General features: G+C 33.1%; 1 protein-coding gene and 1 pseudogene across 1 annotated transcript; one reads left to right on the top strand and one right to left on the bottom strand.

Annotated features, from left to right (window-relative positions):
* Window positions 1-7,946: 7,946 nt before the first annotated feature.
* On the top strand, window positions 7,947-9,072 carry LOC133784884 (psbP domain-containing protein 3, chloroplastic-like; annotated as a pseudogene).
* A 7,527-nt stretch (window positions 9,073-16,599) lies between these two features.
* On the bottom strand, window positions 16,600-18,076 carry LOC133784883 (TMV resistance protein N-like). Its single transcript, XM_062224152.1, has 3 exons — window positions 17,595-18,076; window positions 16,753-16,871; window positions 16,600-16,631 (listed from the first exon to the last, which is right to left on the bottom strand). Exons 1-3 carry the CDS (start codon window positions 18,074-18,076, stop codon window positions 16,600-16,602), a joined length of 633 nt encoding a protein of 210 aa, XP_062080136.1.
* Window positions 18,077-24,709: the final 6,633 nt, after the last annotated feature.

Below are 24,709 nucleotides of genomic sequence, written 5' to 3'. Positions count from 1 at the left end.
AGATCTGAGCCATGAATCCCGACCTTTACACGAGATTTCTTGCCAGCAAAGAGGAGGAGTATCTGGAGAGATGGAAAGTTCGACTGGAGGGGGAGGAGGCCAAGCTCGTTGCTCAAGAGGCTGTGAAGGCCAAGGAATAAGCTGGATTGGGGGATCCTGGAGCCACTGATCCTTGAAGATTCAAACATGGACTGTGACCGAAGGTATTATTTGATAATTGTAATTATCATTTTTTTATGCCCTTGGGGCAAAGACAATTTATAGCTCGAGTTTGAGCTATATTTATTATCTCGTGAATGCTTTAATTAGTAGTAGTTTTTATGCTCTTAATTTTCTAGCTTCAATTTTTTTTTTTTTTTGCACATTATCTGCTTTTAGATTTTTGCCTTAATATCATGCAAAATAATTCTATATCGAAACATTTCGAGCTTATTACTAAAGGCTTGCTTTTATACTTGTTTACACACACAAGTACATGTTCGAGCTTAAGTTCGAACTTCCATATAATCATTCATAGTTCATTCAAACGATCATTTTTGACCTAGTTATATTCAAGGTTGAACACTACTTATACCATGTATTTTTACTTTTAAAAACACATATTGGCATGTAGTCTTATTAGTTTAGTTATTTCTTGCTTAGTGATAATAACTTTCCTCATTCTTGAGTATGGTCTCAAGGATGCGATGTTGAAACTATTTTGCAAAAATTTCCACCTCTGTCTCGATTTATATATGTGGTTTGTTAATCTAGAATTTCATCTTTATCCTTGTATCGATTTATTTATAGTAGATAATCCAAACTCGTAATGGAGTTATGCTCGTGCTTGGTTAGTGATCCATGCACTTATATTTATTTTTATTTTTGCTACATTTTTTTGAGCTTATGGTGTGATTGTACACCACTTATGCCCCCTTAAATTCCCATGATTGAGAAATCTTAGGTTATTGAACATTGAGAGCTTGCAAAAAACAATAAATAAAAATAATGAAAATGAATAACATTTTATTGATAAAAGGCCTCGTTAAAACCTTTAAGAGCAAACCTTGTGGAAAAATCTCAAGAAAGGAAAGGAGTGTCTTTGGGAAAATACAAGCTTGGTCACAACTAAATAAACATCATTCCATAATTGATTGATAATATGATTGTGGATGTTCAATTCAAAGCTCGTGGGACCAATTCTCCATTTAATCGAGCTAGTTTATAGACTCCAGGTCAAATGACAGATTCAATTTGGTAAATCCTTCACAATTAGGTCCGAGCACGCCTGCAGAGGGGTCTTATGTGGCCAAAAATAAGCATCTTAGCACCAAGTATCCCAATCCAAAGTGTCTACCTCAAACCCTTTTGTTGAAATATCTTGTTGCCCTTTGCTAGTATGCATCATTTTTAAGCTGGGTTCATCTCACTTTTCTTCAATTATGTCTAAGGATTGTTCGAGTTGGGATCGATTTGAGTCTTGATTATATGCTTCGCGCCTTATAGTAGGAACTTTGACCTCAATTGGAAACATCGCCTCACAGTCGTACGCTAGGGAGAAGGTTGTGTGTCCAGTTGATGTTCGAGTTGTCGTCCTGTAAGCCCATAGGTATTATGGTCATTCTTCTGGTCATTTGCCATTAGCTTCCTTTAACCTTTTCTTCGTAGAAATTTTGAGTCTTGTTTACAGCCTTGACCTGACCATTTGCTTAAGGATGGGCCACCAAGGAGAAACTTTTAATAATCTCATTTTTCTTGAAAAATGATGTGAATAGCTCGCTATCGAACTTAGTTCCATTTTCCAAGACTATCTTCCTTGGCATCCCATGTCTACAAATGATGTTCTTCGCCAAAAAGTCTAGAAACTTCTTCGAGGTTATTGTGGCTAGAGGTTCAACCTCAATCCATTTAGTGAAGTAGTCTACGACAACTACTGCATATTGGACTCCACCTTTTCCCGTTGGTAGGGATCCAATGAGGTAAATTCCTATGCCGCGAATGGCAAGGGGAACTCATCATGGTGAGCTCGGTTGGTGGAGCTTGAGCTATCGAGGAGAACCGTTGACACTTGTCGTAGCGATTTACATATTCAAATGAGTTCGCATTTACTATCAATAAGAAATATCCCTGCCTTATTACTTTTCTTGAGAGGTTTTGTCCCCAATGTGATCTCCACAAAATCCTTCGTGAATTTCTTCTAGGATTTTCTTAGTTTCATGTGGGGTTACACATCGAAATAACGACATGGAGTATCATTTTCTGTACAATCTCCCTTCCAAAATAGTGTACCTTGGTATTTTGTACATAAGTTTTTGGGCCTCGTTCTGGTCTACAGGCAAGTTCCCAGTTTCAAGGTAGTCGATTATAGGTGTCATCCAATTAGGCTGGGAGTCTACCATGTCTAATTCAACCTCGTTAGGCCCAGTTATGCTCTATTTTGGCAAGAACTCCACTGGTACCAAATTGAGTGTGTTAGCCTCCCTGGTTGTGGCAAGTCGAGCTAGGGCGTCTGCAGAACTTACTCGATCATGTAGAACTCGAATTTTTCAAATGCCTATTTGATTCATTCCAGGTATGCTACCATCTTAATACCTCTATCCTAGTACTCTCCTAACACTTGGTTGACTACCAATTGATAATCATTATAGGAGTGTATGGCCTTAGCTTTCATCTCGGAAGCTACTCGGAGCCCTGCTAGTAGTGCTTCATATTCAGCCTCATTATTTGTAGCCTCGAAGTTAGATCTTAAGGTGAGTGAAGTCTATTTCTTTATGGATTCATTAAGATAGTGCCTGCCCTTGATGCAATCTCATTGGAGGATCCATCGACATAAAGTCTCCACAGCTCGCGAGCTGGAATTATGACTTTTTTGTTGGTGATTCCTGTACATTCGACTATAAAGTCAGCTAAGGCCTAACCTTTTATTGTCACTCTTGGGTGGTATGTGATCGGTTGGGTTTCGACCCTCTATTGTTTCAAAGCTCACGATTTAGGCATGTAGGGAGATCCATCTCCTGTTTTTAGATCTTGGATGTACCTGTTTTGAGCATTTCTGCTCGCCCCTGCAATGTGAGGTCTCCAAGAGATGATTATCACATCTTCTCCATCGATTGAGGGAGGTCAATTATTGTCCTTTGCAAGTAGTGTCGTGGTTTGTTGAGCAGGTTGGGCTGAAGTTGTCCTTTGATTAGGCGGAGCCTGGGCTTGAGTTTGGTTTCAAACATATTGTATGAGGTAACCCCTCGAGATCACTCATTCGATCTCATCTTTCAGTTGTCTTCATTCCTCAATTGTTTGACCTATGGCTCTGTGGAATCTGCAGTACTTATTCGAATCTGTCTTGTTGCGTTGATGTTGCATTCCTTCAGGTCGTCTAAATGGGACCTAATTTTTATTTGTGACAAATATGTTCTCATGAGTGTCTATGAGCTCGGTATGGAGAACTACTTATCTTCTTTCTTCTTTTTACCCCCGTCTTCCTTAGGGTTATTTCCTTCATTCTTCTTTCTCTTAAAAGAATTGTCCCTTGAAGGTTGTGTTGCGGATGGCGTGGTCGAGTTCGTAGCTAAGTTAATATTGGTCGTTGTAGTTATTAAGGGGGGAGGAACAGTTTAAGTGCTGACCTTGCCTCTTCTGGATTGACGAACCTCTGAGCTCGAGTAGTGAACTCGGTTATCATTCTCACGGGCTTCCTTTGCATATCGTCCCAAAGGAGAGTTCCTGGTAATACTCTAGCTCGCACGACCATGAGGTGACTGTTGTCATCAACGTTGTGAGCTTGGGCAGCCTATATATTAAACCTCACCAAGTAACTCTTTAACAATTCCCTGGGTTGTTGCCTTATATTTGTCAAGGAGGAAACCTCAAACTTGATTCTTTTTGCAACCTGAAATTGTTTCTTGAATTCCTTAGAGAGTTGTTCCCATGACAAGATCGAGTGCCTTGGAAATTTTTCAAACCAACTCTTTGCTAGTCCAATAAGTGTGGTTGGGAAGAGCATGTATCCGAGCTCGTATCCGACACATCTAGCCCTCATTACTATATTGAAGGTGCTCAAGTGGTTGTCTAGGTTGGTAGTCCTGTCGTAAGTTTCCACTTAAGGCATATTGAATCCATTGGAGAAAGGTGTGCTCAAGATATGTGGAGCAAAGGGTTCTAGCTCCTCATCTGAGTCATAAGTCTTATCCTTGTTTTTTCCTTCTTGAAGAAGTGTGAATGCTTCCTTGAGTTGGTTAATTCTTTCTTGAACTGATTCCATCGAAGGGGGAGCCTGTACCATTGGGAGTTGGTTATTATTCATAAGAACTCCAGCTCCTTGTTGGGGTTTAGGGTTATAGTAATTCTCGTACACAAGATGTAAGGACTCTCTTTGAGCATTTAAATGTGCCCTCGGGTCTGGGTTTGACTGGTTGAATTGCCCCCAGTTTTGGTTAAGATGATCTCGAAGATTAAGATGATCATTTAGATAGTTCTCATAATATCTAGGCTCGGTGTCATAGACACTCACCGATCTGCTATAATCCTGGCTTCCCTCAAGGAATCTAACAGTTCTTTGTGGCTATTGTTGCTGTTGTGAAGCATGTTTTTGAGGTAGATTATTCATGTTCACCCTAACTTTGGTAGCACGTGACCTCGACACATAACTTCCCAGATGGCTCGGGTGGTCTAGCTTGTCTATGTCCCTGATGTGCCCCCGATGGGACCTCACGATATCCTTTATGCTCGGGTTGAGCCTGATGGCTTCTGTCCCGACTTCCACTCCTAGCACTTTAGGCCTCTGAGGTGCCCTTTCCCCAGATAAATTTCCATTGGGAGCTCGGTAAGGTACATCTCGGGCTGGAGAAGGATGTATAATGGGTGATGGAAGATGCCTAATTGGAGATGGAGGTGGTCTCTCGTTGTTCTCGGCTAGCCTCGCAGGTTCTAGATTATTATTTCGGGCTACTTGCAGGACAACCTGGTTGTCCCAATGGAGACGGGAAGCTCACTTGGTTGGTTGGTTTGCGAGGGATTTCAAGGTGACACCCTAGACTGGTTGATTACAATACTCACTTCAGCCCTTGTTACTTGACCTTGTAGGGCTCTTTATTCAGCCGCCCATACTGCAATACTACCTCAAGGACACTACTACAAAAACATGCTTTTAGGACACTTTTTTAGGGCACTCACCTAGATGCGAGCCCTAAAAACATCTCCTGGACTTTTTAGGACACTCATTGAGAGCCTTTAAATAATTTCTTTAGGACACGCGGTGCGAGCCCTAAAAACTGATGTTTTTCCTAAAAGTTTGAATTTTCTTTTTAACAAAATTCCCTGGACTTTTTAGGACACTCATTCAGGGTCCTTAAAGAATTTCTTTTAGGACACACAAAGTGAGCCCTAAAAACTTATGTGTGTCCTAAAAGTTTGAATTTTTTTTAACAAAAGTTTATGGACTTTTTAGGACACTCATTGAGAGTTCTTAAAGAATTTCTTTTAGGACATGCAAACCGAGCCCTAAAAACTTATGTGTGTCCTAAAAGTTTGAATAATTTTTTTAACTAAAGTTTTATTATATATTAAATCACAAAGAAGGAAAAAAAAATCACAGCCCATTCTCTCTCTCTCTCTCCCCTAGGATTCCCTCTCTCTTCCCCAATTTCTATTTCTCTCTCTCTCTCTCTCTCACGCAAACCCGTTGCCCAACCACGAATGACGGCTCTCTGACCAACACCGGCCTACACACGCTGGCCCACGGTGTTCCCAATCCCCGTGAGCCCATAGCCTCACGCACCCCTAACCCTCTCGACGGAGCCTCCAAAGTTCAGCAACCATGGTGGTTTCTGAAAATTTTTGGGAATTTTCTGACCACCTCGAGCCACCCCGAGCCAAATGACCACCACCACTGCATTCCTTGCACTTTGGGCTTCAAAACTCACTAAAGGATCGGATCGAACCACCACTATGGGATGGTGGCACCGCCGTCATCGTCGGAATTTTGGCGAGAGCTTTGGCTACCATTTAATATTTTAAAAATTAAAAATAAAACTTTTTAGGACTCGCAATGCGAGCCCTAAAAACATTCCTTTAAGACTCGCAATGTGAGTCCTAAAAAACCTCAATTTTAAGGCTCTTTAATAGAGGACTCACGCCCCGCGAGTCCTAAAATCTTTTTTAGGGCTCGCAAAGTGAGACATCCCCTAGTCCGCTGTGGGGGTACCTGTAATTCAATACCCTTCCTTATCATTTCTTCATTCAGTCGCGTGGCTTCAGCAAGACTTTCTTGTAGCCTTCAATTATCCAACTCCACCATTGGAATATATCTCACGGGGTTATAATAATAATCCTCGTTAGGTGGCCTAGACCCCTGACCAGGTTCTCGTGGGGCCGATGACGCACTCCCTTCAGCAGTATTTTCCTCATTCATCGTCTATTTGTCAAGCCGTCGAGGATGTTATTCTATTTTAGGAGTGTTCTTCTCTAGCATTCTAGGCAATGGTTGACCATTTCTAGATCCAAGGATGTTGCCAGTGAGTGCAATCATTGTTTGTTCAACGTTAGGTTTCAAAGAACATGAATGATTAATTCGCTCAACAAAAGCACCAAATTATTGATGACGTTTTTCGTCAACTAAAAAAAAGAGCAATTAAGCAATTGTATAGTCTACCAAGAAAAAAAGAACATATATTTTTACGTGGTTCAACAGTTAAAATCTGCTTACGTCCACGAGTCACTTTTAATAAGATATGTGTTAAAGCTTTTTGAGAGCAATTTCACAGAGCCACTTTTAGTACAAAATAGTGTGTGAGTACAAATGTCTAAACCCAGGCTATTTATAGACCCGGTTATAAGGATTCCCCCTTAATCTTAGGGATATTCTGATATACATATATCATGTTTGAATTTGAAATACCAATTGGTTAATTAAAATACAATCAATTGCATTAATTGTAGATAAATATCCCTACACAATAGGGTTGATTACATGGTTTGAATTAAATCCCCATGATTATAGGTATTTCCTAACAGCACCTCCGTGTATTGGTTTAATGCGTCTTCAAGCTTGAACGCTGCTTTAGCACGCTTTCGAGATCATATGTAGCTTCGAGCTCATCGTTCCAGTAGTCGCTACCTCCTGGCTTGATTGGTCTTTCAGACTCATCTCTCGAAGGAGACTCTTGTCGCCTTTGACACTACAACAATTTTTCTCAAATATTACATTAAAATATAGCATAATTTTAGAAGTGCTATTGATAGGGAGACTTGGAGAAAAAAAGACCCGGGGAAAAAAAAATTAGGCGGCAAACACTTTTTGCCGCCTGAAATTGACAAAAGAGAACAGAAAAAAAAACTTATCCCTAATCTTTCAGTGCCTCTCTCTCTCTCAAATCCCTAATCTCTACCAGCGTGCCTCTCTCTCGCTCTCTCTCTACCAGTGTGCCTCTCTCTCGCTCAAATCCCTAATCTCTACCAGTCTTTCTCTCATTGCATTTAGTCTCAAATCCCTAATCTCTCAGTGCATTCAGTCTTTCTCTCGTTCGCTCTCCCTTGCTCTTTCTCTCATTCGCTCTCTCACATTCTCTCAGCTTTCTAACCCTCGCGCCATTGAACCACACCACAACCACACCTTGCTGAAGCCTCCCTCACGCCGGTACTCACGCAACTGAAGCATTTGTGAGAAATGGGCTTCTTTCTTTCTATCTCTAATTATTATTAACTCTAACTGTTTTTTTTTTCTTCTTGGCAGTTTCCAAAATAGGAGGCAAATTTTGGTTGGCATGACCATGAGTTTTGCTGGGTTTTCGTGTAATCCAATTTTGTCCAATGCATTTGCAGAGACCGGTATCATTGCCTTCCCTTCTTCAAAGTTACCATTTTTAGTTCTTATTCTAAAGTGGGTATTGGGTTATTCTTATAGAAGTGGCAGAGGGTTTTCGTATCTACATTGATGATGTAAACAAGTTCAAGATATATGTACCAAAAGGTGAGCTGAAAATGGCTGCCTTTTCAGTTCAGCTTGTGTTGTGTATAATTTCAATTATTTGCTTTTTGTAGGGTGGTCATTGGCTGCAAGTGAGCCTGATGGGTTCAAATCCGTCACTGCTTTCTACCCAGAAGGGAACACTAGCCCCAACGGTATGAATTGTAGTTTTCTTCCTTCACCAACTGATTGATCTCTATGTGTTTGATAAAATGCCTCAATGGGGTTTGGTTTGGTTTCATTTTTCACCACTACCAGTGAGCGTTGTGATTACGGGGCTTGGTCCGGATTTCACCAAGATAGAATCATTCGGCAAAGTTGATGAGTTGCTGAGACTCTGGTGGGCTTCCTCAAATTCTGCCAAGTAGTTACATTTTTTTATTATTATTATTATTTATTTTCCTTTCTTAAACTCAATTCGTAATCTTTACGAACAGGTGAGTGGATTGGACAGGAGCTGGCAAAGACCACCAGGTGTGGAAGCCAAACTTATCAACAGTAAATCTTCCAATGGTAAGACTTTATATAATCCAGCATTCTAGTCCTGGTTTTAGCAAACTCTGGTATGGACTATGTGGTATAATTTGAACTGAATCATGCCAGGTTTCTACTACATCGAGTACACCCTGCAAAGACCAGGGGAGACTCACAGATACTTGTTCTCAGCGTTTGGAATGGCATCCAATGGTTGGATCAACAGGCTATACACCATCACTGGACAGGTATTTATAAATGCTCAAGATTTTGTGTTAATTAGGTGGGGTTCGGGTGGGGAAAGGGTGCGTGTATGTATGTGTGTGATTTAGATAACTGCTTGGTGCATATGTGTTTTTCTGTTTAACTAAGCGTTCAGCTGTAAATTTTGTATAGTCAACTTTCAAATGTGAAGAGCGTAGAAAGAAGTTCTAGGCCATTTGTAATGCGTGTTCTCGATGATGAGGTGGATGACATTGACAATGCATATGAGGAAGCTCAAGATAGAAGCTCCCTTTCCGCTAATAGGTTTAATTTTAACGACCTTTATGTTAGGTATGCATTTAACTGGCCTTGATTGTTTTCCTTTACTTATATTCCATTTATCAATTCAAGTTTTGCATCCCTATTCTGTCATCAAAAGCTTTATTCAGCTGTTGTGTATTAATGTATAAAAATGTATAAAAATGTGGGACATGCCCCTCAAGTGGTTGCTCTTTTGGTTCACCAATCTTGAATTAGATCTTTAGTTCTTTTTTTCGAATAGAAAAGGAAATAGCACTGCAGAAGTATGCCTTATTATTTTTTGAGCAAAGTATATCCCAAGAGAACAGTATTTCGACTCTTTCCTATTTTGTTTATAACATTAGCTTTTTGTATGTTAACTGTTCATGCCTACTTGTCACTTAAAAAAAATAATACTTTGCTGCCAACAAATAAGTTCTCTTCAGTTGTAACTATCCTAATTTATAAGATATTTCTGCTTTTGTTTTGCTCAAGCAATATTCATCTTCAATATATAAACTGTGTGTTATTCCTGTGATTGGAGGGAGGCAGATTTTTTTTTGTTTTCCTGTTCTACATTTACTTGGCTGAGACTGTTCCTATTGTTACTTATCTAAGTTTTACAATTTATTCAATTTTTAGCTTGAGAAGCTGAGTGACATACAGTGCCAATTTTTAGCTTGATATTATTTACCAGAGCATGAACATGCCAAGAGATAGTTCTTTGAGTACTTGCAAGGTTAGTAGTATTATTGAGCTTGATTCTAAACTTATCATTGTTTTGCTCTCTTTTAAGTTTTAACTTTGGCTTTTTGTGCAGGTGAGGCAGAGTCTAGGTTGGAAAGACTTCATCAATGTGCAGAAAAGGAGCTACATGTTTACCTTAATGCAGAGGGCCAATCAAAAGACTTCAATGAGTTTCGCACAAAACTTGCTGGATTGACCAGGTAGTTGCCAAACCAAAAATTTACTTGGCTTTTTTCTTTGAATCAGAAGGTCCTGTGCAACATGCATATTAATATTAATTTGTCTATGTGTGTGAATAAATATCTATCTATATATATAGGGAGCTAGTTCAGTAGGGGTGTTTTCCCTATTGGCAGGGGTCAATTTTTTGTATGAAAAATGGTATTTGTTATTTATTTGACATTGATGCTTTATCGATAAAGTGATTTATTATGACTGTTAGATTTAAATAAAATGGTCAAAATTGGTTTTCCTATTAATAGTGATAAAATAAAATTTCAATATGTAATGATTCCATATGTTTGTCTTTATTCATTGAAGAAGGCTTCTTTTGAGAAACTTGGTTGGAAGTGAATAATTATTGTACATTTTAGTTCAAGTAAAAATGTTATTCGGAGTTCTTCTTTACAAGTATATATTCTGAATTGAATACTTGTTCCTCTAGTGTCTTTACTCGTTCTTCCAGATGCTTTACATAATTGATGGCATCTCCCAGAACAGAAGTCCTGTCCATATGTTAAGAGTTTACCATCATTTACAAATTTGAGAAATATTAATGGCTTTACATATATACAATGTAGTATTGAGATCCCATAAAAAGAAACTTATAGGATTATATAGTCATATCATGCTGAATTAATTGGCATAAGACTAGCAGTAAGTACCTTCTTTAGACCTGGAACCACAGCGGAAAGAGCCACTACAAGAATTTTACCATTTAATTACATTAAATAATAACATGTTTTAAAAAACGTAACTAACTCATATTAATATACATTTATTATTTAGTAATAACCTTGATATATTTGTCAAAAAAATATAATACTAACATTCCATTTTGTCTCTCTCTCCATCTCTGTCTCTCTCATCCATTTCTCCTGTCACTCTCTTCGATTTCTGGCGATCACTCTCTCAATCTCAAGCTCTCATCGGCATGGGTATGTACTTCGAATCTTCACTTTTGCGATCTCCACTCATATTTTTTCCCAATTATAACCCTAATTCTCACTCTACTTATCATCTTTCCTTCAATTTCTCTTTCTGTTTTGTTTATCATTAGTTTTATCATTGCAAATATGATAATAATAATATGTAATAAGAAAATTCTTGGGGAAATTGGTTTTTTTGCAAGTTTGTACATTATTTTTTAATTATTTACAGGGTGTTGCAATGCTTCAGTAGTCTAATGCAAATTCTACATCCCAAAATCAGATGCAATTTGTGACTTAATATGATTTTCATTTACATATAATCCAACTTAAACGTTTTTTATCCAATTTTTCGTTACCTTAACAATCTAAAGATGAAAGTTTATGTTTTTGGCTCTTATGATTATGGTTTTTCCCTAAACACCAACTATGTGAATTTTTATTTATTGATTGAATCAGTCTTTCTATTTTTTTTCAGTGTATTTTGTGATGTTTGTCTAAGTATACCCTGCCATTGCTATATTTTTGGGGCAGTTCCTTATGTTTGTTTTTCCCAGAGTTGTTTGATTATGAGATGAAGGGTTTTAATCAATTTCCTGAGCAAGGAGGTGTTTTTAGCAGTTTTAAGCGATACAATTAGTCCCATATTGATTGTTATGAGACAAACAAATGTATTTTGAATCTAACAAGGAAAGAAAAACCATTTCGTATGGATGTTGATGTTGAAACCAATTATATTATATTGTATCCTTTGAAATAAACTATGAATTATATTGCTGTCATGACTCCTCTGATATGTTTCTCAGTGTTTATGGACAACATACATATATATGAGTTCTATTTTTGAGTATTGGACAGTCCATAATTTTGTCTATTACTTGCTTTGTTTTTGGGTATGTTTCTTGAGAAGTATCAGAGTTTAACCTGTCTGAAAATTAGAGTAAGAGATATCATTTAACTGTAGTTTTGAAGCTATGCCCACCCTTTTCCAGTTTTACTGTATAATCTTGCTGCGACTCACAAGTCGGGCATACAATTTATTAAGAACTAGAGCTATGAAAGTGGTTAATTGACCAAGACGTTTGAATTTTGTTAATAGAAGTAAAAAAATGTATAAAGGATGCTTCTAAAATCATATTATATCTTGTATCCAATAGGGATAGTTTAAACAGTCATGTATGCAGTTTCTTCCTATAAAATCAGAAGTTCGAGTCATTTAAAATTTAGTTTTAAATAGTAAATATTGTAGGTTAAGCGGAAAGTTTTCATTTTCAACAACAACAAAAAATCATAGATATATTTTTTTATTAAGACGTAAATGATGCCTTTAAAATCATGATATGTTGGATAGTTTAAATGATAAGCCATATGGTTTGAACTCACAAAATTTAAGATTTAAGGGGAGTCTAGTTCTTATACATATATTCAGAGTTATTTGGTTGAACATTTTCAGGTAATTTATGATAGAGGTAGTGACATAATAATAGTGGGGCGTGGAATTATAAAGGCGGCAAACCCTGCTGAGGCAGCTCATGAGTATCGTCTCCAAGGATGGGATGCATACTTGAATAAATGTGATACATGATGCAGCAACGTGATACATTGGTGGCTGATGCTTTATGGGAAACAATACATGCAGAGGTCCAGGATTTTGTCCAGAATACATTGGCTACTATGTTGAGGACTACCTTTCAGAAGAAGAAGGATCTCTCTAGGTGGGATTTTACTTTGTTTTTAGTTATTTAAATGGTTAACATATTTGTTATTTACTCTGATTGACTCAATTGGACATTCCATCTAAAAAGTTGATGCTACCCTGATATACACTATGCCTAGAATCATTACACTAGTAAGACACAACAAATTTCCAAATGAAAATATTTCCTTTCCTGAATTTCAAGGCTAATTCATTTAATATCCTATTATGTATATTAGTTGTATTACGAGTAGGATGTTCCAAAAAACTTATATGTTGATTTGATTGCTAATTTTCAGGATTCTTTCTGATATGCGGACCCTTTCAGCAGATTGGATGGCAAACACAAGCAAGTTTGAATCTGAGATGCATTCTCTGCAGCATGGAGGGGAAGAAAGCAAAGGAAATGTATTTTTCCCTAGGCCTGTTGCACCAAATACTTCTCAGGTTTCTTTTCTCTCACTTTTAATTAATGTTTCTATTTTTGTGTGTTTTAATTCTTTGATGTTAGCTCAGTTTCTATTATCAAAATAATTGTAAAAACTTATGTTTGAGATGAATTGGACTAAAGGAAACACTTTATGATGAATTGGTTCAAATTTTTTCACTTAACTATTAGGGCAATATCTTTGTACACCTTCTTCTGTTTGTATTATTCTTGTCAGTAGAAATGATTGGACAGGAATATTTTTAGTCTTATACAGTGTCTGGTGCACTTTGATAAATTTTAGTATATAGATTAGTATGTTTTCTTTAAAAAATTAGTAATAGTTATGAAGTTAATTTGAAACTTACAAGTTGTCAAAATCATATCGTCAAAAGAAGAATAAAATGATAAAACAAACAATAAGATGAAAGGAAGATTACATAACGAGTAAAGCTGGTTAAGGAAGGAAACACTAAAACATTGTTAAATCCACTTCACTAAGAAACAAAAGAATTACTTCAGCCGCTTAGCTGAGTCCTACAAAGTAGGAATTCATAAAAAGAGGTAGAACTAAACAACCTGATCCTTAAACTAAAATTGGATAAGCTCTTAATCAAAATCATATTTAGGCTTCTTTGTTTGATGCTTTTGATAATTATTGAGAATTAGTTGGCACTAATTACTTGAATATGTTTTCTTCAGCTTCTAAGTGAAGAGGTGTTTGATTTCTCAAGAGGAGAGATGACTCAAAGTAAGATAAAGGAGCTTAAACAATCATTGTCCAGTTTTTTCTTTTATTTAATTGTATGTCTTGTTCCTGTGTTGCTATTAATATTTTTTTTTCTTCCTTTTGGTCAGACCATGATTCCTCTTAATACAAACATTCCTGAGGCTTATGCAATTGGTTCCTGCGAAGAGCAGGTAAAGTTGTTTTTGGAGCAGGTTATTCTACAACATTTATGGGTTTGATAATTGTTTTGAGTTTCCAAACTCATGTTATGCTTAGGCACAGTATGATGCCTCCTTTCTCACATTTTAGTTTTCATAAAGTACAATTACTAAGTACCTGTGATAGTTTATTTATAATGTCTCATTGATACATGATTTGAATATTTACTTGTGCACCGAAGATTCTTTTTGTTGCACTTGTAAGTTATTGTTTTGATGAGCCACATTGTGCTGAGTGTTAGCTGGGATATTTCATTTGTCTATTATCACATTTATGATTAAACTTGTACCATTATTCTTAGGCATCATCTTTGGGTATTCTGTTTTTTATATTGGTTTTAGATTTAGAGTTTTTGTGTTTTATGTTTCTGTATATAGTTTGTTTGTTTATCCTAGTTGTGTTTACTGTTTACAACATGCTATACATGCTGCTAGTTTTGGGAATTTTGTTTCTGATAGTGGTGTGCTATACAGCCTAGTTTTGTTTTCTGGTTTGTCTTCTCCTGTATCATTGGCTTAGTAATATAATCCATTTTGTATTCTTTGGTTTGAGACACTATAAGCATAAAAAATAAAGTATAGTGGTTTTTTTGTTCTTCAGAATGAGTGGTTTGCTTGATTGGAGAGTAATAGATGGCACGTGAGGTGGAAAGCACAACAACCTGGGGTTCATAGTCAAGCACAACAATCTGAAGAACAGCTACAACAACAGCAACAATAGCATTAGCAGCAACAACATCATCCAAACTATAGTTTGAAGTAAAAAATGTTCAAGATTATACAACTTTATTATGTTATGCTTTCAAACTTAAGTTAGAACTAATATCTTATGAAGTAGACACATTCATGGTTTGAATTAATTAGTTTTTAATGTAATACTTATGGTTTATCAATTTATTGAGAATTACATTTTATGATTTATTTTGTTTTTTTTTATCAAAATACAATAATGAAGATCTTTTAATTAAAAAAAACCATATAAGTATACTTATTAAAATAAAATTTAAAATATATTATCCACACTAAAGTAACAAAATTTTATTACTATATGTTACGATTTAGAAACATATTATAAACGTAAAAAATCGTTATGGTTTATATAATATAACAAACTAAAATGTTATCAAAATTATCAAATGTAACAGTTGAAAAGTGTTATGAAAAAAGTACAAGATTAAACTTTAAATTTATAATTAAAAACTCTATCTAAATGTTATTATTTCAATATTATAGCACCTAAAAATGTGTTATTGAATAGTTTAAGATAACACCGAACACAACATTAAAAAACTGTTATAGAAAAGACTGGACTTTTAATAACAGGGGCTATGTTAGCATTTTCAGAAGTGCTATCAATAGTCCCGGATAGCAGTTTTTAAGTGTTATGAATACTGTTTTTTCTTGTAGTGTGAGCCTGCAACTCATGCTTGAACGTAAAATGACATGACTCTTTGGAATTTCATGTATATTTGTACAAGTATAATGTTAATACTCATTAAATCCGAGCTTACACCTTACGAGCCTACATTTCGAGACTGTTTATTTATTCTCGAAATTTGGGTGTAACTTCATCCATATCGTACATATACATTCATAACAAGCATATCATAACATATCATAACCATAATCTAAACAAGAGAAAACACAACTCATTCTCATCATTTACTTCTGTGCATTGACAATCAGATCAACATATACAATAATGTCTGTATTTGCCAAACAGAAGGGCCCATAACATATACACAATCATAACATAATCATAAATATTCGTAGTTGTCTACCATAGTCTTATCATTGTTACCACCTGACATATCATCAGTCTCATAATCAGAAAACTCCATATATATTATTCATAATCATCATAGCATCATCATAACTCATACATAACATTCAGAAACACAATCATTACACTTGTGAGACTCGTCCCTTTTTAATCTTGTTGGTCTCGTTCCTTTTTAATCTTGTGGGACTCGTCTCTTTTTAATCTTGTGGAGCTCGTCAACTTTAAATCTCATGGAACTTAAGATAGGAGCCACTTTCTCCAACATAATCATAATACATTTGCTTGTTTGCAATTAGGGCAATTGACAGAAAAATGGACTCCTTTTTGATATACAGAAACTCTAGTGAAATTGTAAACAATTTCACCCAGAGCCTAAAGGAAATTAATAAGATTGCCTCGTGGACTAAGTGGATTTTAACCACTGAACCACGTAAAAGTGTGAGTGTTTGATATATTGTTCATTATATTAATTACGGTTTAAAAAGAAAGTGCTAATATCTCTGTTGTCGGATTTCTTAATCCACTGTTGGTGAAAAATCACGTCAATAGTATGATTACTTACGTTTAATATTCTAACTTATGTATTTCTTAATTAATAATTGTAACAATCACTGCAATGGCTAAACTTCTTGTAATGTTAAACTATGAGCTTGTATTGAAGTGAACTCAAGGTAATTTACATCTTATACTCTTAGTGGACTTAAGCATTATTGGCTTAACCACTTCTATTTTAAAGTTCTGTACATTCTCACAGTTCAGTTTGTTTTCATTTGAGTGCTCGCAATCCTATACTTGAGTTCTCCAAATTTGGTGTTCCTAACAAAATCCTCCAATAATTGTATATAATTCAAGTTGATTTGGATACTGAGGCATGGATATTAGACTTCTCTTATAATACTGAGATTTTCTTATTCCCCTTTCTTTTTGAGAAAATTATAATTTACTTCCAAGCTTTACAGATGTCCCTACAATTAAAGGAAAAAAAAAACCATTAAAATTAGATGTAAATTTAAATAAAATCAATCACAAACATATAAATAAAGTTATAAATTAAAGATACAATTAACTAATCTACTTTTCACCCACCCATGCCACAAAGTCGTCCGATGCTAGCTTTGTCAATTCCATCTAATTCTTGCTTTGACGCAGATCCCAATTTGGCTTGTATATGATTGACAATGTCATTGACTAATTCATCATCATTCCTAAATTATATATTTATAATCTTTAATTAGATTAAAATTAACACAATAATATAAAATTATAAGATATTAAATAGCTCCAGCGTTACATTAAAATGATCACATTACTAAGTATTGAGATTATACATACTTCGTTGAAAATTAGTACTGATGCATCACAAAATATTTTGTATGCAAATTTATTCATTTTGCAAGTTCAATTCAATGGTTTGTGCAGTTTAATCATCTTTTCACCGATTGGTAAAGCAAAAATATAGTACTTTTGTACTATAATATAATTACATATACTTGGCCGTAACAATTCATATATATATTATATGCGGTGTATATTGTAGTTATTTAGAGTATTCTGTAAATTTTCAGAAAATTCCGAATAGTTTACATTACCGAAAACTAGGTTCAAACATGTTGTTTTCCACGCGCATAAAAAAAATTAGTCACGCTTGCAACAACATGTTTGAACCTAGTTTTCGGTACTGTAAACTATTCTGAATTTTCTGAAAATTTGCAGGATGCTCTAAATAGCTACAATTAATATACACGGTCATAAAAAAAAATCACGCCAAAAACTATTCACAGGTTGTAAACACTGAGAGCCTTACCGATAAGACCTATAAGAGAATTCCCTTTTATTTATACATACACAAAGACAAAGATAAAAAATTCAAATTTATCAAACAAAATGTATATATATATATGTATGTATATATAATATTTGATTATTACCTTATCTTTGAGGCATCCCATCCAGAAAGACCAGCAGCTTTAATTAAAGCAACTCTCCAGTTGTGTATAATAGTATCATTGTAACATTTTTCATGGTTAAAAAATGCAGTTTCGAAAGTGTCTTTTTGTCTACGCACAATAGACGGCTCAACATAATAAAATACAGGGAGAACAATCAGCTCTTTCTTTTGCTTCTTTTCGAGAATATACACCAACTCATCCAAACACCACGATGAACACGCATAGTTTTTAGAAAAAATAATTAAACAAAATTTAGATTGGTCGATGGCATCGAAAAGAGCCTTGGAAATTTCCTCTCCTCGGTCAATTTTATCATCGAAGAAGATTTTAATTCCGATATTGTTGAACGCTCTACAGAGATGACTAAAAAAATTATTACGAATTTCACCATTAAAACTGATAAAAACATCATATTTTTTCAGAGAAGCCAAGATGGAGAGCTGATCATCATCAACCTCCATCATTATTTCTGAGGAAGAACATGGTTATTAATGAGCAAAAAGGGACTACAGTAAATTTCGTGCTTAACATTTATAACTTGAACATTTACCACTTTTCATTTTTTTCTTAGGATTGTCCATTGAAAAACATTAATAATTATTAACTAGTCTAATCAAAGCCGGCCTTAATTTTTTTCGACACAATATATGTCATATTTTTGTAATTATTGTATAGAAATATTAATTTTCTAGATACATGTTCAAGTCGAAGCATAGAGAGTTGTAATATTGCTTGACTTACATGAGAAGAAAAATAAAATTGTTTTTGCTTTATTTATTTGATGCATGGTAAAATACGCTCAAACGTGTCAATCCAAAAATTCATATTAACTTTTTACGAGACTTCAAATTCTTCGTTCGATAATAATGATTGACATATTTTAAAATTGTTACATACGATAAGCTGCATCTTAATGCTATTAAATTTGGGAGTACGTCACGATAAACATTACATACATTATAATTATAATGTCAAAATTTATTTTAGTCAACCATATTTATTAAAATTGAAATTTATTATTTTAAAAAGTAAGATCACGTATGTTATATTTTGAGTATATATATATATATATCACTACTCTAAATTTGGTTAAGCAACGAGAGTAGTATTGCATTGAATAATCTTTTAGAGATAATATTATTTTAGACTTTCTACTTTTATTAAATTAATACTAGTTTGAGATCTCTTTGAAAAATATTCTTTTGGACTCCATATTTGGAAAGTTGCTTAAAAATAATTCTCTTAATCTGATTTTGTTCAAAATATTTTTTAATATAATTTCGTAAAAATAGATGGTTAGAGATTCATGAGCTTCTTAGGTCTCTAACCTCGCAAATAAAACCCAAAGGTAAAGATATTTCAACTAAAATCATGTTCGCGACACTATTTATAACCAATTTATAAAACTTGAGTCCAAAAATATATTTTCCAAACTGAGAATTCAAGTGTGTATAGCAAAAATAGAGAGGGTCCAAAATTTTACTATCCCTAATTTTTATCATGTGATTTTATTAATTATGATATTAAAGAGAATATTAAATAAATTAGTCTAACAATATAAATTATAATCCCTCTAGGATAATTTTATACTATCTAATCCTCATCTTCACGCATTTTAATAATAAATTATTATATTTATTGATAAATGTTCAGCAATGAAATCTTCTATATTTTTTAATCCTATCTAATTTCCCTATCTAAACATACATAACTTTATGGGGTGTTTGGTATAAGATTAAGTTTGGCAAGAATGAGAATGTCAAATCCGGCATATGTCTAATAAATTTATTTTTAATAACTTAAGAGTTTATGTTTTCAGGTGGGTATGATCTCATCTTTTAACTTGATTTGATGGTAATATTGATTCCTTTAACACTTAAGTTTCACATTCATTCTAAAGCCCATCTAATTCTACTCCCACCAAATCCAACCCCCATACCAACCATCCCTTAATGTATATGTACATATGCATATATATATATATATATATTTCCTAATGTTATACGTGTAAATAAATATTTAAAAAAGAATAATCCAAATTAAACCAAATTACATTGATTAAATATTACCACTAACACAAGAATTAATATTAGACTCTACCATGCACATATATTATATGCATGCAATACTATTTCAAAGAAAATGTATAAAATGCAAAATACAAATACTCACCAAATTGTATTGAAATTAAGTTTTCGACATATATATCTAGTTCTAAGATGGCACACTGTATTGTAGATGTTAGTTAAAAGAAGCGTTCATACATTTTGCTCTCTCTCTCTCTCTCTCTCTTGATGAGCAATTTCAGAAAGCATAACAGAGAATTGAGCTTCACTTTTAATCAAACAAACGTGATTATATGGACGATCGATAAGTATAAAAATAATATATATTAGTGAAAGGAGATAATAAATAAATAAAAGGTCAAAATTTTCTCAAGCATATATCATGATTAATGTTATGATCAATATATAATATATGCTTTCCATGAGCATTAATGACAAGTTGAATCAACAAAATCTATTACAGATGTACAATTAATGATGTAATTAATTGAAATACATACAAAGAATTGATGGGAGGAAGAAATATATGTACGTAAAGCATATGTATGCTAAGTTTGGAGGAAGAAATATATGTACGTAAAGCATATGTATGCTAAGTCTAAGCCTTCAAGTCTCATATATATATATATAATGAGTATGAGCCATTTAGTTGCTGTCAAAAGTCTTCATATTGATGACAACTTGGAAGTATATTATTTTTTTAGTTTATTTTCAAATTTAAAAAATTGAACTAATAGAAATACAAGTTACCACATTAAATTTCAGATAATATTTTAATTAATACTTGTGTTTGTATCCAATGGCGCTATATATATAATTAAAAGTAATTATGAATCGGACAGCTTGATATGCTAATTTATATGATATATTATTTTGATAAAACATATGATTCGAATTATTATTTAACAAAGCACAGTCATGGCTTCTCAGAAAAGAAAAACATATTTATCAAACTGTTATTTTTCTTTACATAAATCATTTTTAATAATTTTAGCAATTAATTAATAATTTTGTAGGTCAATAGGATGATGATGATGATAAATTATTAGCCGGAACGGCATTTACAATAGATTGATTGATTATGCTTTATTTTAGATTTTCCATTTGTCTCGAACCAAATTGCTAAGAGAAGGATAACAAAGGAAAACACCTTCAAAAAGATACTTTTATTTGGCTTATATTAAGATCCAAAGAGAACAATTCGGACAGCTTCTACACTACGTTGAAATATTAACTGAATTTATATTGATATATATATATATTTATAGCTATATAAAATATATTTTTAGACAAAAATTATAATATAGATGATTTAATTCTTCTAGCTATATTTTTTTTATGATAAAAGTTTCAACGTATGGTTTTTAATTAGGGATTTCCAAATAAATATATAAGAAGAAAAAAATAAATCAGAGCTGCCTAATCAAAGAGAATAATCCGGACGGCTTTTACAAGACGTCATTGAAATATTAACTTGAATATATATCAAATAAATTTATAGAGTTCTTTCATAAATATATATTTATTGGGAAATTTTTCTATAGGAGTTTCACTTTAAGCTCTACCGGTAGGGCTCTCAGTGTTCACACCGTGAACAATTTTCGGTGCGATTTTTTTTTTTATGACCATGTATATTGTAGCTATTTAGAGCATCCTGCAAATTTTCAGAAAATTCTGAATAGTTTACAGTACCGAAAACTAGGTTCTTTGTGTGGGATTAAGTTTGGTAAGAATGAGAATGTCAAATCCAACTATGTTTGGTAAATTTATTTTTGATAGTTTAGGGGTTTATGTTTCTAAGTGGGTACGGTCTTATCTTTTAACTTGATTTGATAGTAATCTTGACTAATTTAGGGGTGTTTGTTTTGAGTAGTTGAGTGACATTGAAAAGTATAAATGAACTTAGATGGAGAGGTAATATTAAACTTAAGTGTATAAAATGATTCACTTTACCCTTAAATTACATGTGGGGCTCACACAAATTATTAATTTTACATCTTAAAAATTTGAACAAAACATACAAAGTGTTTTAGATTCACATTCTCATCTTCACTTTATCTCATTCCAAACACCTCCTTAGTACTTAAGTTTCACATTCCTTCTAAAGTCCCTCTAATTTTACTCCCACCAAACCCAACCCCATTACCATATATCCCTTAATATATATGAACATATGCATATATATATATATATATATATATATATTTCCTACGTTATACGTGTAAAAAAATATTTAAAAAAGAATAATCCAAATTAAGCCAAATTACATTGATTAAATATTACCACTAACACAAGAATAGGCTCTACCATGCACAGATATTATATATGCGTGCAATACTATTTCAAAGAAAATGTATAAAAATGCAAAATACAAATAGTCACCAAATTGTATTGAAATTAAATTTTCAATGAATAAACATGAAACCTAATTCAAGAAGTTAGCCAACTATCTAATGAGCATTTACTTATAAATTAATATTTTATATATTATATATTGTAGAAAATTCGACCTATATATCTAGTTCCAAGATGACACACTGTATTGGAGATGTTAGTTAAAAGAAGTATTCATACATTTTGCTCTCTCTCTTGATGAGCAATTTCAGAAAGCATAACAGAGAATTGAGCATATATATCATGATTAATGTTACGATCAATATATAATATATGTTTTACATGAGCATTAATGACAAGTTGAATCAACAAAATCTATTACAGATGTACAATTAATGATGTAATTAATTGAAATACATACAAAGAATTGATGGGAGGAAGAAATATATGTACGTAAAGCATATGTGCTAAGTTGGAGATATAAAAGGAAGCGAGGCTTCTTACATGTCTCATATATATAATGAACATGAGACCTTTAGTTGCTGTCATAATCAAACTGTGTATTTCATTTGCCCAACATCATATTGATGACAACTTGGAAGTATATTATTTTTTTTAGTTTATTTTTAAATTTAAAAAATTGAAACTAATAAAAATACTAGTCACCACATTAAATTTCAGATACTATTTTAATTAATTCTTGTGTATGCATGTACCCAATGGTGCTGTATATATAATTAAAAATAATTATGAATCGGACAACTTGATATGCTAATTTATATGATATACTAATTTGATTTATTTTTGTAAAATACATAATTATTATTTAATAAAACATAAAAGTCAATTGCATATTCATAAAAGAAAAACATACGTGGCAAACTCATATTTTCCTTTACATAAATCCTTTTTTTTTTATAATTTTAGCAATTAATTAATAATTTTGTAGGTCAATATTTTGATGATGATGATAAATTATTAGCCGGACGGCTTTTACAATAGAACCAAATTGTTAAAAGATACTTTTATTTGGGTGATTGTTCTTTATTTTAGTTTTTCCATTTGTCTCGAATTGTTGCGGGAATTATGTCTTAAGTCCAATACCTAATCTAAATAAATAAGCCCAAATACTTGATTAAAAACTAAGTCTAATCTTAACCATCTATTTAATTAGTGTACTTCTAATCCTAGCCCTTAGTTTTAATTTAGCCATAATTTAACCTATATTTAAACATATTGAATGAACTTAATGTAACGACCCGACATAATCTAATTAATTTACTACAAAATATTTATCGAAACTCATTTGAAAACAAAATATGAATTAAATATCCTTTACAAAAGAGTTTATACTTTTTTGGACTCTGTGTTTTTTCTCATTACCTGTTTGGACCCTGTGTTTTGACAAATTACTTTTTGGACTCTATGTTTTGTAAAATGGTTAAAATAGAACCCTAAACCCGATTTTGGTCAATGTTTTCTCAACTAAAATCACAAATAATTTACCAAACTAACAATTCAGAACAAAAATAAAATCAATCTGCTTAAAAACTGTGTTGTTATATTCAATTTTTTCTTCATCAAAATTGAGTTTAGGGTTCTATTTTAACCATTTTACAAAACATAGGGTCCAAAAAATAATTTGTCAAAACACAGGGTCCAAACAGATAATGGGAAAAAACACAAGGTCCAAAAAAGTATAAACCCTTTACAAAATATACAACTTAAGATCTCGTTATTTAAAATAAACCATCTTTTACATGCACATCATAAGTAAAAATAAAAGTTATTAAAACTCAATTTATAACCATTGACTTGAAGACTTTTAAAACCATGCATAAGTAGCAACTCCTTTAACCCCAGGTCAACTGATCATGACATGCACACATCTAACTGAGTCTGCTCCAACTCATTGCCTTATCAAATACCCTTATGCATTTACCTGCAATACAAAGTACTCGTGAGCTAACGCCCAACAAGAAGAGTTATATAGGACACAATCCCCAAAGCCTAACAATATAAGACATAAAAAATAAAGCATAAACATAAAACATAGACATAAACTAATTCTTATCATCACAACCTAAAACATAAACTACTCATAGAAGATACCTTATCATACAGAGTTCCATAATCAACCATATTGTAACGTAACATAATCATAGCATAATGTAATCTATCCTAACCTCAACATAGTGTAACATAAACATAAGCATAACATATACATATCATAAAATAACATATTCTAGCATAACATATTCAATCCATAACACGTATTACATGTGTGGTTCCAATCGTAAACTAGTGTTGATTTAGTCAGTTGTACAACCAAGAACAAATTAACATAAGCATGCATCACTCATAACATAACTCCTAACATAACTAATAACATCATAAATAATGTAACTCGTAATATAATTCATATCATAGTTCATAGTATAATTCTTAGCAAAGTTCACAACATAATTCAGAATATAATTCCTAACATAATTCATACTATAATTCATAACATAGCTTATAAGAAATTTATAATGTAACATACAAATTTTACCAAGTAAATAGATTTGATAACTTATGAATATTTAAGTGTAACAATAGAGGATTTTCTAAGTGTGTATAAATATATAAACCAATGCTTATTATTATTTTTCATGATACATTTTAAAATAATAACTACTGATCTCACATAACAGA

This window comes from Humulus lupulus, chromosome 6, assembly GCF_963169125.1.
Source record: "Humulus lupulus chromosome 6, drHumLupu1.1, whole genome shotgun sequence".
Classification (NCBI taxonomy): Eukaryota; Viridiplantae; Streptophyta; class Magnoliopsida; order Rosales; family Cannabaceae; genus Humulus; species Humulus lupulus.
The sequence above is the reverse complement of the archived record's forward strand: the minus strand, read 5'-3'. Positions and strand labels throughout refer to the sequence as shown.